Source organism: Papio anubis, chromosome 12 (genome assembly GCF_008728515.1).
Source record: "Papio anubis isolate 15944 chromosome 12, Panubis1.0, whole genome shotgun sequence".
In the NCBI taxonomy this organism is placed as follows: Eukaryota; Metazoa; Chordata; class Mammalia; order Primates; family Cercopithecidae; genus Papio; species Papio anubis.
Window position 1 is genome coordinate 14,209,711 of NC_044987.1, and position 13,056 is coordinate 14,222,766.

The window sequence follows — 13,056 nt, forward strand, 5'->3', positions numbered from 1 at the left end:
ATGCTGGAAAGCATCAACAGGAAGAGGAAGTTCTGTTTCTGGAGTAGCTGTTATGGTATGATAATGGAATTTGGCCCTTTTAAAATCAACAAATGAGTCTTACAATTGGGTAAAACTCTTATTAGGAAATTAGACTACTTTGTGCAGAAGCACTATTGTTGCACTTTTCATCAAAGAGCTTTGACCCTCTAATTCAGTTACTTGATCTATTTTTTCATGATATAATAATTTGAAGATTAACTTAAAGCAAGCTGACATTTAGGACTGGCATGCAGTGTCATAATGAAATTGAGAAATGAAATGTGGTCAAGGAATCAATACGCTTTTTATCCCTTGCCCTATAAACAAAAGTAACTTAGGATAAGCAAACTGTACTTCAACCACACATGGTCTAGCTCCATTCGCCACACACCACCATGCAACACTGGTAAGTGCTATAAAGGACAGACACAGAACTCAACAAATTTAGCTGCGCGCTTATACTATGCTTACGGTTTATCTCTCTTAAACGCCAAATGTTTCTGGAAGATGAAATATTTAAATACAAGAATTAAAAGCAAATCCCATGATTTACCCTCATTTCTTCAGCTCCTGGACATTGCTTCCAGCAAGAACCTGTGATTTACTGGTAATGTCAACATTCTGGAAAGTTATTAGATAATAATTAAACACTGTGCAGGTCAACATCTCAAAGAGATCAAGTTCCCAGGTCACCATGCAGTAGGCTCAACATTAAGTTCACAGGTAGAAATCCTAAAATGTAATTGTCTTGAGAACCTACTGCAGGACAGGGCTAAAGCTGAGAAATAATACACCAATACCAAGCCGACTTCAGGCACCGACCTTCACCCAAAATGACCTTCTCCTCTGATTTCCAGACGAGTACACAATCCTAATGCACACTACAGGCGGAAAACCACAATAATGGTTTTGCCTCCCCCTTCTCTGAGAATCGGGAGGGAAGTTTCTCTCCGGAAAAATTACATTTCCAAAAGCCAATCAACTGGATAACTCGGCAGCAACCCCAGGCTAACTGCACTGCTCCGAAACAACCCTCTTTCCTCTGCCTGTCAACTTCGCTGGCCAAAGGCAATCTGACTCCCCTGCTAGGTCGGGCCCGATTCCGGGAGGCCGAGTGAAGGAGGAATTCATACCAACCTGTCGGTGATAGTAGACTGTGTGCCACTCATTGGGGCCCTTGGCGAGAGGTCCTCCTTTTATCCAACTTGCATTTTACAGTAACACCTCCTCCCCACCCCCAGTGCTCTGGGATCAGGCCCAACTCCGTCAGGGACACAAAAGTCCAACTCAAAACTCCATTCAGTCATCTAGACCATCCGATTGGAAGGGGTCAACGGATGCGGGTTGGAGGAAAACAAGTTATCTCCCAAAACAAACTGAGAAAGCCAGGGAGCGAGTCAGTCCAGAGTGAGTCGAGCTAGCGACAAATCCTCCAGAAGGCACAAGGAGAAACTTCCTCAGAGAGAGAAGTCCGCGCGCCGTGGGAAGGGGACCCGCGACTCCCGCCGGGGCTGGGGCGGGATCAGCTCTGGGACGGGTGTCGGCTCCTCCTCCGGAGTCTCGGGGCCTCGAACTCCCCGCCGCGGCAAGGGCCGGGGCCCTCCCTCCCGGCTCTCTATCTGGGGCTGCCGGCTGCTCCTGGCCGCAGCGTTGGCCGCGTCTCCGGCCGTCCCGCGCCGGGCTCGCGCGGTTCCATGTCCCGGGCCCGGGGCTCCTCCTCTGCTCGCCGCCCCCACCAGGCTCCAGGTGCTGGGACGAGCCGCGGGCGCCGGGGGAGGGTCCCGCGGCCCGAGGTGACAGGGACCCGGGTCTCTCAGCGCCGCGGGCTGCTCCCCATCCCTTTGAGGCCCGGACTCTTCCGCAGTCGCCAGAGGCGGCGGCTCCTCCCCGACGCTCCCCGCGAGGGGCGGGAGATGCCCGTCCGGCCCGGCCTGGAAGCCCTGGTCCGGGAGGCGGAGGCGGAGGCGGCGGCTTCTCCCCGCGCAGGGCCGGCTCGCCGGGTTCTGGAGGCCCTCGCGGGAGCGCGCGCAGACAGCGGAGGAGGCCGGCGGCGGTGGGGGCCGCGCAAACGCGGGCGCGCGCGCGGGTTCCGGTTCCGGTTCTGGCTTCCCGGCCCTGGCCGCGTCCGGCGCGAGCTCGCGCTTCCCGTCCCCCGCCGACTTTTTTGGCCCCCTCCCCTCTGACTTCGGGAAGCCGCCTCACCCGGGATCCCTCCGCCGCTCAGGGCTGCGCTCCCGCCCTTGGAAGGACGCCTCCGCCGGAGCCCTGTTTGGGGGAGTGGAAAAGTAGTCCTGCGGGGCGGAGGGAGGTGGGACCCGTGCAGCCCCGGGAGGCCCACCAGCCTCCCGCGGCGCCTGGGCCCCTGAGTGCCGAGACGTTGTCTTTCGAGGCCAGTTTGTACTAAGTCTACTTTCACCAGAGACCTCCTGAGAGCGCCCCCCAGATCCCTAGGACATCGTGCTGGGAGGCTCTTTGGAAATTACCAGCCCCCCTTGTCCTGGAAACTTTTATTCCTTAAGGGAATGTACTCTCTCTCCTGTCTTCTGGCTGCAAGCGTTCTACCAGTGCCCGGCCGGCGCCCCTCGCTGCCTCCGCAGGCCCCGCTCACCTGGGCACCTGCCGGCTCCGGGGGGAGAGCGCGGCGGGAGCGGGAGGCGCAGGGCTGAGGGAGAGCAGCTGGGGACTGCAGCCAGGGCTTCTCGGTATAAATACTACTTTTAGGCTGTTTTTGCCTTGGCAAAATGAAATGTGTTATTTGCCAAATTGAGAAGGCATGGTGCTTTGCATGGCGACTTAACAAGCGTGTTGTGGAAAGAAATGGGAGAAGAAAATGAAGTATATTTATCCAGTAAATAGCATTACGGTTCTCTCTGAAGGGTTCCAAACGTTTTTTCGTTTTTTTCCCCTTCTGGGTAGAGAGATTTAGATACCCATCTAGTTTTATGATTGAATAATTCAGTATTATGGCAATTTAGGTACCACGTATAATGCAGTTCTTCAGTTCTGCCTGCAAACGTCTAAAGAGGCTATTCCCTTTATCCAACTATTTTCAGACTTTTGAGCGTAAACCTATGTTGGTGGCAAGGAATTTCAGCCATTTTGTGGAATCCAAGCAGCAAATCAAATCTAATAAACAGTGGATGTGGAGAGAGGAAACAATTACCTCTTAACAATGCTGTTGCAAAAAGTCATTCCACAACAGTTCATGAAAGGATCATTATCCCCGAATAGAGGCATGAGCTCACACTGACGTTAGTTAGAACAGGGGGTTGGAAAAAAAAAAAAAAAAGGAAAAGATAAACAGAGGCCAGAGACGACTCTTTATTGCTCGATTTTTTAGGTTCAAGGCACAGCCAGCTAATTTTGTAATGTTTATTTTTGGAAAGAATAGAAGCAGATTAGCCAAGGCACTTTCCTAATGATACCAGGACACATTGCCACCTGCTGGTGTATCCTAGCATGACAATTCTACCCTGAAGACTCAAATTGAGTGTTTACATGTAATTGGAACGAATCCCATTCATCTCTCTCTCTATATATATATACACACTGACCAAAATGCAAACCTTATTCCCAAACTTAATAAATCTTTCTTAAAAGTATTAAATATCTTATTTTCCCCTATTCTAATAATGTTACAGTGTAAGTATCAAATTAATTGAACCCAATGACTCATCAAATCATGCATTTTAAAAATCAGTTCCTCTCTTCCCTTAATACTTGAGGGAAGCCTCAATACTTAAGCTTCAGGAATAAAACAAACTGGGAAAGTTTCCTAATTCACCTTCTCTTCCTTGCATACAAAACCTCTTGGCAAGCTGCTTTCAAGATCTTTCCAAACTTAAACAGACCCACGGTTCTAGCTGTGAGCAAAGAAGGCATTTTGCTGTGGGAAAGCTTCAGAAGATGGTAAGCAAAAGATTGAATTAAGCCGTGGTTATTCATTCCAGAACTAATTTTTTTTTTTAATGATGGAAAATCTCTGTAGTCACCTACAAAGCATTGATGATTTAAAAAACAAACAAACAAACAAAAAACCTGAAAGCCTCTTTAAAGCTGCTGGTAGTTCAACTGTTGTAAAGGCTGTAACTATGGATGCCTTCAGAAAGTCAAGCCAGTCTAGGTAGAACACACTCCTCAGGGTCAGTATTACTTTACCTAGAAAAATGACATTGATGACCCAATCCACTGGACATGCTCTTTGAGGAGGTTTTCCAATGGGGATTATTCTAAACCACATTCTCATCCTCTTGTCCATTCTTTCAACATGCTTATTAAGTATCTACTATGCGTCCCAGACTCTTTTAGGCATTGGTAGTACAGTCCTCAAGACAGGGCCTCCAGCTGTCTTCAGATGATGTCTGATGTCAACTCACTTGACATCACCATTTTCAAGGCAAGTGTCCAAACAGGTGGCAGAACAAGAAACACATTGAGGTTCTTCCTCTCTCTTTTGGCAAACTGTTTTCTGTATGTCAGTTGTTACCCCCCAAAATGACAAAATAGGGGGAATGATGGATAATGAACAGCAGATTAGAGATATTCACTAGTAAGTATGAATACAGGTCAACATTTCTACAGGTCAAAAGGCTGTTTTTAACTTATTGGCAAAACCACCACAAAAATATAAAGACAGACTCTGGATTTATAAAAAGTTGTTTTACTTTTATAAAATTTAGTACAAATCTTATGGAAATATAAATCCTTCTTGAACAGTGTTCGTTATCATTACATAGTAATCCAGTGCAAATGAGTACTTCATTTTGTCCGAGTATACCACACATTCATTAGCCCTTCATTTACCTGTGGTTTCAAAACTTAGCATCATCTTAACTGCTGAGTCATCTTCAGTTCATATTGTTCTCTCAGAAGTTTTTTCATAGTTATTAGTAATAACATCAAGAAAAGCTGAAATGAGGGATTCCCTTCCCCTTACCGATTATTCATATTTCTCACCATTCAAAAAAATCTACATACAGTCCCATGAAAGTGTCCCCAAAACAACAATATCTGCAGTCCCTTTATTTCTGAGGAGTAAGAGAGAAAAAGAATTGGTACCAGATTAAGCCTGTTCATTTGTCTGGTATGGAACAGGTTGCACTGTGCCAAAATTCAAGAGCCAGCTTTTTTTCTGTTTTTTTAAGCTTATGTGCCAAGCCACTCTTTTCTACGAGTCTTGCTAAAATCAGCATTCCCCAGCATCCTACTTTGACCGCAATTTTGTTGGAAAGAAGCTCACCAGCTTTTTAGGGGCGCTCATCATAGAAAAAAAAAAAAAAGTGGAGATTAAGAAAAAAAACAGGAAGTGGAGATGCTGTCAGATTATCTCAATGCCCAGCAAAACTCTTCAACCAAATGACATTCATTTTTAAAGACGCACTGTTAACATGCATTTAAAGTTACTGTTTCCTGAACAGTGATGACTTTACACCATTCCAACCACTCCCTCATGCCTGGTTTCTGTGGCCAAGACCATTTTCCATTTTCAAGACCACCCATGGCTGAACATGGTGGCTCACACCTGTAATCCCAGCACTTTGGGAAGCCGAGGCGGGCAGGTCATGAAGTCAGGAGTTCGAGACCAGCCTGGCCAATATGGTGAAACCCCGTCTCTACTAAAAATACAAAAAGTAGCCAGGCATGGTGGCACACGCCTGTAGTCTCAGCTACTCGGGAGGCTGAGGCAGGAGAATCACTTGAACCCAGAAGGCGGAGGTTGCAGTAAGTCGAGATGACACCACTGCACTCCAGCCCGGGCGACAGAGCAAGACTCCAACTTTAAAAAAAAAAAAAAAAAAACACTCATTACGTTAGATTACCAGTGGCCATGGAATGAACTGACACTTCCTACTGACCAGCTTTGACTCCAGTAGCACCATATGCTTGCTCACCCACTGAGCTAATCAAACACCATTGACTTAAATAACATGGTAAAAATAAATAATCAATAAATACATAAATAAATACTTCATGTTTTCATAAAAGCCCTACAAGAAAGACCTTCATTAATAAAATGCCACATAATGTCTCTATGAAATATACTACAGGGTATTTCATTCATTCACAATAGGTTTAAACTCAGGCAAAGAAGAAACAAGTAACCTATCCACACGATCTGGCAAGTGAGTAGCAAAATCAGTTAAACTAAGAACCCAGGAATTCTTGATTCTTAACCCCTTGTTCTAAGCTTATATTCTTGCTTCTCTTGAAGACTGTCACACTAAGAATTATTATTTTTTTTCCTTTCAAGACTGGCCTTGTTGTATTAGTTTGTTCATAGAGTGGTACCATTTTAGTAAAAATAAGAAAAGCAGGAGTACTAAAAGGGAATGTATCTAAAATGAAAAAAAAAAAAAAAAATTGACCTCATCCCCCTGAGGCTAGTACACACTTTAAAGTCTTTGGTTCTAGTTTGCAATATGTACAGCAGAGCTGAAATCTAAACTGCCATCTCAAGCACAGTGGAATCCACATGATAAATCCCTATGGAATTTAGTCATAGCCTCAAATGCCTAGGAGATTAATGCACAAAAGCCCTGAGAACTGGCATAGTTTTCCTGGTAGGGCAGAACCCATATAACAGGACTCAGTAAATCTACCCACACTTCATTCATCTCAAATCCAAAGCCCTAACTCTACAGGTTTTGTGCAGAAAAGAGTTAACATAGCAGGCCTAAACTGCTATCCTTGGAGAGGCCTGATTACAGGGTTGGCCACTGGCCGGCATTTGGGAACTCAGATTTTGGAAGGGCTCCCACCATTAACTGATAAGACTGGCTTACTGTGTCTGAACTGTTTGTGCAAACAATATGGCTTATGCTGAACACCTGCTTTCCTTTTGAAAATCTTGAATTTTGCTATCTGCCAGGGAAAGGCTGCCTAGGTGACCTGTCCTCAGTAAAAACCTTGGGCACTGAGTCTGTAATGACCTTGTCCAGTAGATAGCCCATTCACATGTTGTCACAAATCACTGCTAGGGGAACGAAGCACATCCTGTGTGATTCCATTGGGAAAGGACTCTGGAAACTTGTGCTTGCTTTACCCTAGACTTTGCCTGAGGTGTCTTTTCCTTTTACCGATTTTTCTTTGAATCTTTTCACTATAATAAATCAAAACTATGAGTAAGACTATATGCTGAGTCCACTGAGTCCTCCCAGAGAATTATGGAACCTGGCAGTGGTCTTGGGCACCTCTGGTACAGTTGGTATAGGAGGTTATGTAAGTAACACTCCCCCTCGCTGCCACAGTTTCACTCTCACCCTCCTACTGTTTAAGTGGCCCAATTCCCCGATCTAATGTTCAGAATCCCAAAGGTGTGTCTCTTTCTGAAAGCCCCTCACTTTAGAGTAAATGGGGTAAACTTAGATAAATAGATACATGAAAAGCAGAAATAAGTGTTTATTGAAAGAGTTGCTTCTCAAAGGAACAAGAAATAGCACTAATCTTTTTCCAGTTCCTTTCTAAACTGCCTGAACATCAAACCTCCCAGGGACAGGAGGACCCAGGGTCACCACAAATGAAAACAAATGCCAGTTGTACTCACTTCACAGTTCTGACTTATTCCCAGCTACCATGGAGTATTCTCACTTTCGACAACTGTGCCACTGTAGAAGTTGGTGTTTTAATACTGATATATGCTCGGCTTGAAGACTGACCAAATTGATCAATAAATTTAGCCCTTTTTTGAAACCTAAGTTTGTTATAAGCATAATTCCATAACAGTCATATTTCCAACCTGGTTCCCATGGCTGACTTAACCCAATCCATAATCTGGAGCAAGCCTTGGCTAGTGTATTTTGAGATGTCCGTTGTGTTTCAGCTGCCGTTCCTCACTCCGCCTGCTTCTCCAAGCATGGTACTTCTTGATGCTCTTCCTCCATGCAAAGCGCCAGATGCTAAACATGAAACACCAAGACACAGCATACATGGCTACTCCCCCAGCCTTCACAAACCACTTAGGCGTGGGGGAGACCATTTCACAGAAAAGGAGGCGAGCTCCTACACCAATCCTCACTCCTGTGAACAGAGCCACAAAGAGGAAGTCCACTACATCTCCAGTGAAACTGTGATAGTGTCCTGTTTCCCGGAGAAACCAGCGCATCTGTAGCAAGGGATTGGTAAGCTCACTTCCAAAGAGGACTGCATTGACCTCTGTGCCAGATTCCCCAAGCACAAGGGCCATGATAATGCCCAAGATACTCAACGTGTGATGAGCCAGCATCAAGGCACCCTCAGACTGGAAGTAGATGCACCAGCCCAAGTCGAAGACGAAGTAGCCCAAGGTGAGACACAGGACATGAACTTGGAGAGGTGTATTGGGTGAGCCTGAAACAAACCAAGACGGAAGCAAATTGAGTGACTGGGAATTGTGCTACCTTGCACAGGGATCCTATGTTGTTGTCCTTCAAACCTTACTGAACACTAAAACAAAAACAATGGCAGGCATGTGCTTTTTAATGAGGGCCAAAGACAGACTAAAATATAAAATCTAGGTCTTTATCAAACTAAATGATGTTCAGACCTCAGGAAACGCTGTTCTGATGAATCTGACTTCAATGAATTTGCATCCTTCAGTGAACACAGGCAAGAATCTGTGTCCTCTCCGTGGAACAGCATAAAATCCAATTATTCTGTTTCTTCAATTAAAATCCTACACTTTTTTTTTTTTTTTTTTTTTTAACCCTGCTAAAGATTTATTTCCAGACTCTTGGATAATTGTTTCCTGAATGTCAGATTTTTTTTCTCAGCTTAATGGGTTACGTTATTGAACACTCAGTGGCCCTAACCTATCCTGAAAGTAGATTCCGGAGAGGGCCCCAGAAGTTAGTGTGTGCTCATGTCCAGGAACATAGGTTTTAAGGACCTGACATATTTGAAACCATTTAGAACCTTCATATAAAACACAAAGCTTAACAGTTGCTTTCATCGGTTTGACAGTTTGGGGGGAAAACTCAGAAATTCGATAAGAGAAGCTAAAGAAATATTTTTAAAAATTATATTCCAGGGGAGTTAAGGGCTGCATTGTGTCCCCCCTCCCCAAATTCGTATGCTAAAGCCCTTAACCAGTAGTACCTCAGAATGTGAGTGTATTTGGAAATAGGGCCTTTAAAGAGGTAATCTGGTTAAAATGGGGTAACTAGAGTAATCCAATATGACTGTTATCCTTAAAAGAAGGGATTAGAACACAGATATGCATGCATACACACACACACACACACACACACACACACACAGAGGGGTGACCACGGAAGGACACAGTGGGAGGGCAGCCATCTGCAAGCCAAGGACAGAGGCCTCAGAAGAAAGCAACCCTGCTAACAACTTGAACTTGGACTTGCAGCCTCTAGAATTTTAATAAAAATTGCATATTTATGAAAGTAACACTTGTACATCTAGTAACAAAAAGGATAAGGAATATCTCATCCTCTTAACATAGACATGAAAGACGCTGTCTTTTGAGTAGAATTTTAAGAAAATAAACGCCTGGTTAAGCCACCCACTCTGTGGTACTGTGTTTGGCAGCCCCAACCAATTAATACAAGGGGGTGAAATTTTTGCATACTTGGCCGGGCGCGGTGGCTCACGCCTGTAATCCCAGCACTTTGGGAGGCTGAGGCGGGCGGATCATGAGGTCAGGAGATCGAGACCATCCTGACTAACATGGTGAAACCCCGTCTCTACTAAAGATACAAAAAAAAATTAGTCGGGCATGGGGGCGGGCACCTGTAGTCCCAGCTACTCAGGAGGCTGAGGCAGGAGAATGGCGCGAACCCAGGAGGCGGAGCTTGCAGTGAGCTGAGATTGAGCCACTGCACCCCAGCCTGGGCAACAGCGCAAGACTCTGTCTCAAAAAAAAAAAAAAAATTGCATACTTACGAAAGTAACACTTGTACATCTAGTAACAAATAGGATAAGGAACATCTCATCCTCTTAACATAGACATGGAAAGATGCTGTCTTTTGAGTAGACAGTCAAGTAAAAGTTGCAAGTTGACAAAAATATGTATAATACAGTTCTATTTGTGTCTTTTGGAACATGTTGATACTGGCTTTATGGTTTTTATATTTCTGATGAAATTGTAACAAGCAATTTAAAATTTGTTTTAAAAGTAGAGAGTTATGAAAAGCAGAAACAAGTGACAAACAGTATCAGAGTTAACAATGAAGAAGAATGAGGATTCCAAGACAAAATTATAATGGGAATTATTCTTCAATATTGTACAAATTCTGTTTAAAAGTCCCATGTTTCTAAGACTTCCCCCAAATCATAAATCCCTAAGGGAAAATCCCCTACCTACCTGGGTGGGTAAAAGGCCATGGGCCATCAATGAAGCCAATATAAGCGGAGAGGCCTATGGAGAGGACTCCATGGGTGAAGGTGACCAGCCGGCAGCTCCACTCATAGCTTCGGTGCTTATTCAGGTGGCAGAAAGAAATATAGAGCGAGAGCCAGCCACACAGGCTGCACAGCACCTGCAGACACAGAGCTAATGCCATCCTGTGATGAAAAGACCAAAACCAGAAAAACAAAGAATGCACCCTAAGAAAACAGCATTGGGTCATTTTATGTATATGTCCTCATTTCTATTAGAGAATAGTTCAAAAATATTGCCTTATCTTGTTTTCCTTATCTACACAGCCAAGAATCTTCTATTTAAGTATGGCTGTATTTATAATTCCACGTTCCTCAGAGATAACATGTTAGCAACTGGTGAATGCTGTAAACTGGAAACCAGGCACCGCACTCTGAGCTGGTAGGCTGGCATCACATTTTATGATAAGTAAATGTCAATAATAACCCTCCAGTGATGACTGAGCTTAGGCAATAATACACAAATAATAAAGCACATGTATTAAATAATATCTTTACAGTTCAAAGACCCCAATGAAAAGCACTCGTGAAAAAATAGAACACTGCCACTTTGGTTTCTGTGAGAGGTCACATGACACATGGCAGTTTAATGTGGTTTTAAGCTGATACTTAATTCAGCTGAGGTTTGGATTTGGGTCACAGGTTTATCAGTCAAAAACAAAACTTGGGATAAACTTAAATATAGAACTAAACAAAGAGTCCAGACATCTTGGAGGTTGGGGGGAAATCCTGGCTTTATTCCGTTCTGAAATCCAACCCAAAGATTTGCCAAGAGTGAAGCAGAAGGATGCTAAGGTTCAAGAGGTGGGGAGTTTTTGTTGAGATCTAAAAATATACTTAAGGCAATTATTCAGTTAAAAATGAAATGACGCCAGAAAGCTGTACTGGTGACAAATATGTTAGGACAAGAACAGCTATAAGTGAGTCAATTTAGTCACACAGGACCAAAATCTAAAAATGAGCAAAATGTTGTTACTAGTATTCATTAGCTCCTCCATTGAAACGTACAAATAAAAAGTCAAAAACATATCAGATATCTGCTTCATCTCAGCAGAAATAGTCTGCATGGCTATGCTTATTGCTTAACCTTATTCTGACCAGTGAAATAATATCTGTGGAAGTCAATACACAAGCCACTTCCCAAGAATGCTATCCAGAGAAGCGCTTCACGAAGGTCAAGGCCTGTACAGCTTTCATCTGAAGTCAGATTTCCATTCAAGAAAACAGTGTGTGTCCATAATAGACCTGGGTTCCAATTCTGTCTCTGCCCCTAGAAAGACTAGCCATAAGAGTGTGGGCAAATCACTTTAACCTCTAGAACCCCAGTTTAAAAAAAAAGAAAGAAAGAAAGAAAAGAAAATAAGGAGGAGGAGGAGAAGGAAGGAGAGGAAGGGAAAGGAAAGAAAGAGACTAGGACTGGAGAACTCTACAGTCTGGTCCAGTTCTGACATGGAGTTCTGAAATAAACTTTGTAAAATATCAAGGCCAATTCTCAGAGTAAGGGCCAGAAATACAAAGTATCCCGCGTGAAGAGAACTGCCCTCCCCTATCTCCTTCTAAAGGCCAGGGTCACTGGCCAGTAATGCGGATCAGCTCATTTGGATATGCCTATTAGTATTTTTAGAGTCCTCTTCTCTGAATCCTAATTCCTTGGCAGGACAGAGAAAACAGCAGCCCATTTACAATCACTTAAATAAAAGAACAGACATTCGTAAATGGCAGACACAACTCTATGACCTTGGGAACTCCCTGTGTGGGTTTCGGCTTTTTGCTCTTGGTTTTTGCCAAAGAACGGAAGGGCATTTGGAAGGCCATCGCCGCTCAAAGGTCCAAGGCTCCTCTCCTGGTTTCTCCCGTTCCAGGGCCAGGCTGGCGAGCAGGAGCCTTGGAGCTGGCGTGGCTGGCGGTGAGCGCGGGTCCGGGGCCTCGCTGGGACGGCGATCGCATCTCCGCGCCGCCGTGCCTGCGACGCTCGGCCACGCCCGGACCAAGAGCCGGAGCCAGGCACCGTTATCCCTGCATCCGGCTGGCGCCGCAGCTTGGCGCAGGAAGGCCTCGGGCGCCCGAGGCAGTAGGAGGCCCGCTCCCCTTCCGAGGCCACCCCGGGCCCTCTGCCGCCTCCTTACCCAATGGGCCGCGCGGGCCCGGTGCCCACCCCGGCCGGGCGGTTCGCGCCGCGCGGTTACCTGGCGGAGCGTACCGGGAAGCCTTGGGCGCCCGGGCGCCCGCAGCTCCGGGCCCGGATCGCTGCAACAGGAAGCGGAGGAACCAGAGTGGGAGGACGAGGCTGTGACGGCGGCGGAGGAGGAGCCGGGGGTCTGGGGGCACCTGCTGGCTGGGCGGATGGAGCGCAGAGCCGAAGCCGGGCCACCGACGTTCCGAAAGCGTGCGGGAGGGTCCTCCTTCTCCGGCGGGGGAGTCAAGAGGGATCTGGCGGTGACGTGAGACCTGCAGGTCGCTGCTCTTGTTTAGCTGTTGTTGTTTAAATCATTATCCACTTCTCCCCTCCCCTCAATAGGACAGCTCATCCAATCAATTTATCGAGTACCTACTAAGTGCTTGCAGCCTGACTAGGCATTGTGGGGGATGTAAGACATTGTTCTCGCCCGTGTGCTTGAATTTAAGTCGTGAAACAGGAACTGATGAGCAGGAAAGTGCTCAGGC

The 13,056-nt window shown here is 45.5% G+C and overlaps 2 protein-coding genes across 8 annotated transcripts in view; both read right to left on the reverse strand.

Annotated features, from left to right (window-relative positions):
- The window catches only part of ARHGEF12 (Rho guanine nucleotide exchange factor 12), a 147,566-nt gene extending 145,540 nt beyond the window's left edge, over positions 1-2,026 (reverse strand). For 2 of the 4 annotated variants that reach the window (XM_031652869.1, XM_031652868.1), the window contains exon 1: positions 1,159-2,026. In XM_031652869.1, coding sequence (XP_031508729.1) covers positions 1,159-1,190 — 32 coding nt within the window. In that variant the 5' untranslated portion in view covers positions 1,191-2,026. Of the gene's footprint in view, positions 1-574; positions 594-1,158 lie in introns of those variants that run through there. The other 2 variants (XM_031652873.1, XM_031652870.1) reach the window with 2 other exon arrangements.
- A 2,633-nt stretch (positions 2,027-4,659) lies between these two features.
- Positions 4,660-12,818, reverse strand: TLCD5 (TLC domain containing 5). 4 transcript variants are annotated; one of them, XM_009187495.4, is made up of 3 exons: positions 12,579-12,818; positions 10,319-10,518; positions 4,660-8,346 (listed from the first exon to the last, which is right to left on the reverse strand). In XM_009187495.4, the coding sequence occupies exons 2-3, from the start codon at positions 10,515-10,517 to the stop codon at positions 7,808-7,810; spliced, it is 738 nt and encodes a 245-aa protein (XP_009185759.1). In that variant the 5' UTR covers position 10,518; positions 12,579-12,818; the 3' UTR covers positions 4,660-7,807. The 4 variants fall into 4 exon arrangements, with proteins under 4 accessions (XP_009185759.1, XP_009185760.1, XP_009185762.1 ...); XM_009187496.4 differs by having other exon boundaries at positions 12,519-12,604; XM_009187498.3 differs by lacking the exon at positions 10,319-10,518 and having other exon boundaries at positions 12,579-12,648.
- Between the last annotated feature and the right edge of the window lie 238 nt (positions 12,819-13,056).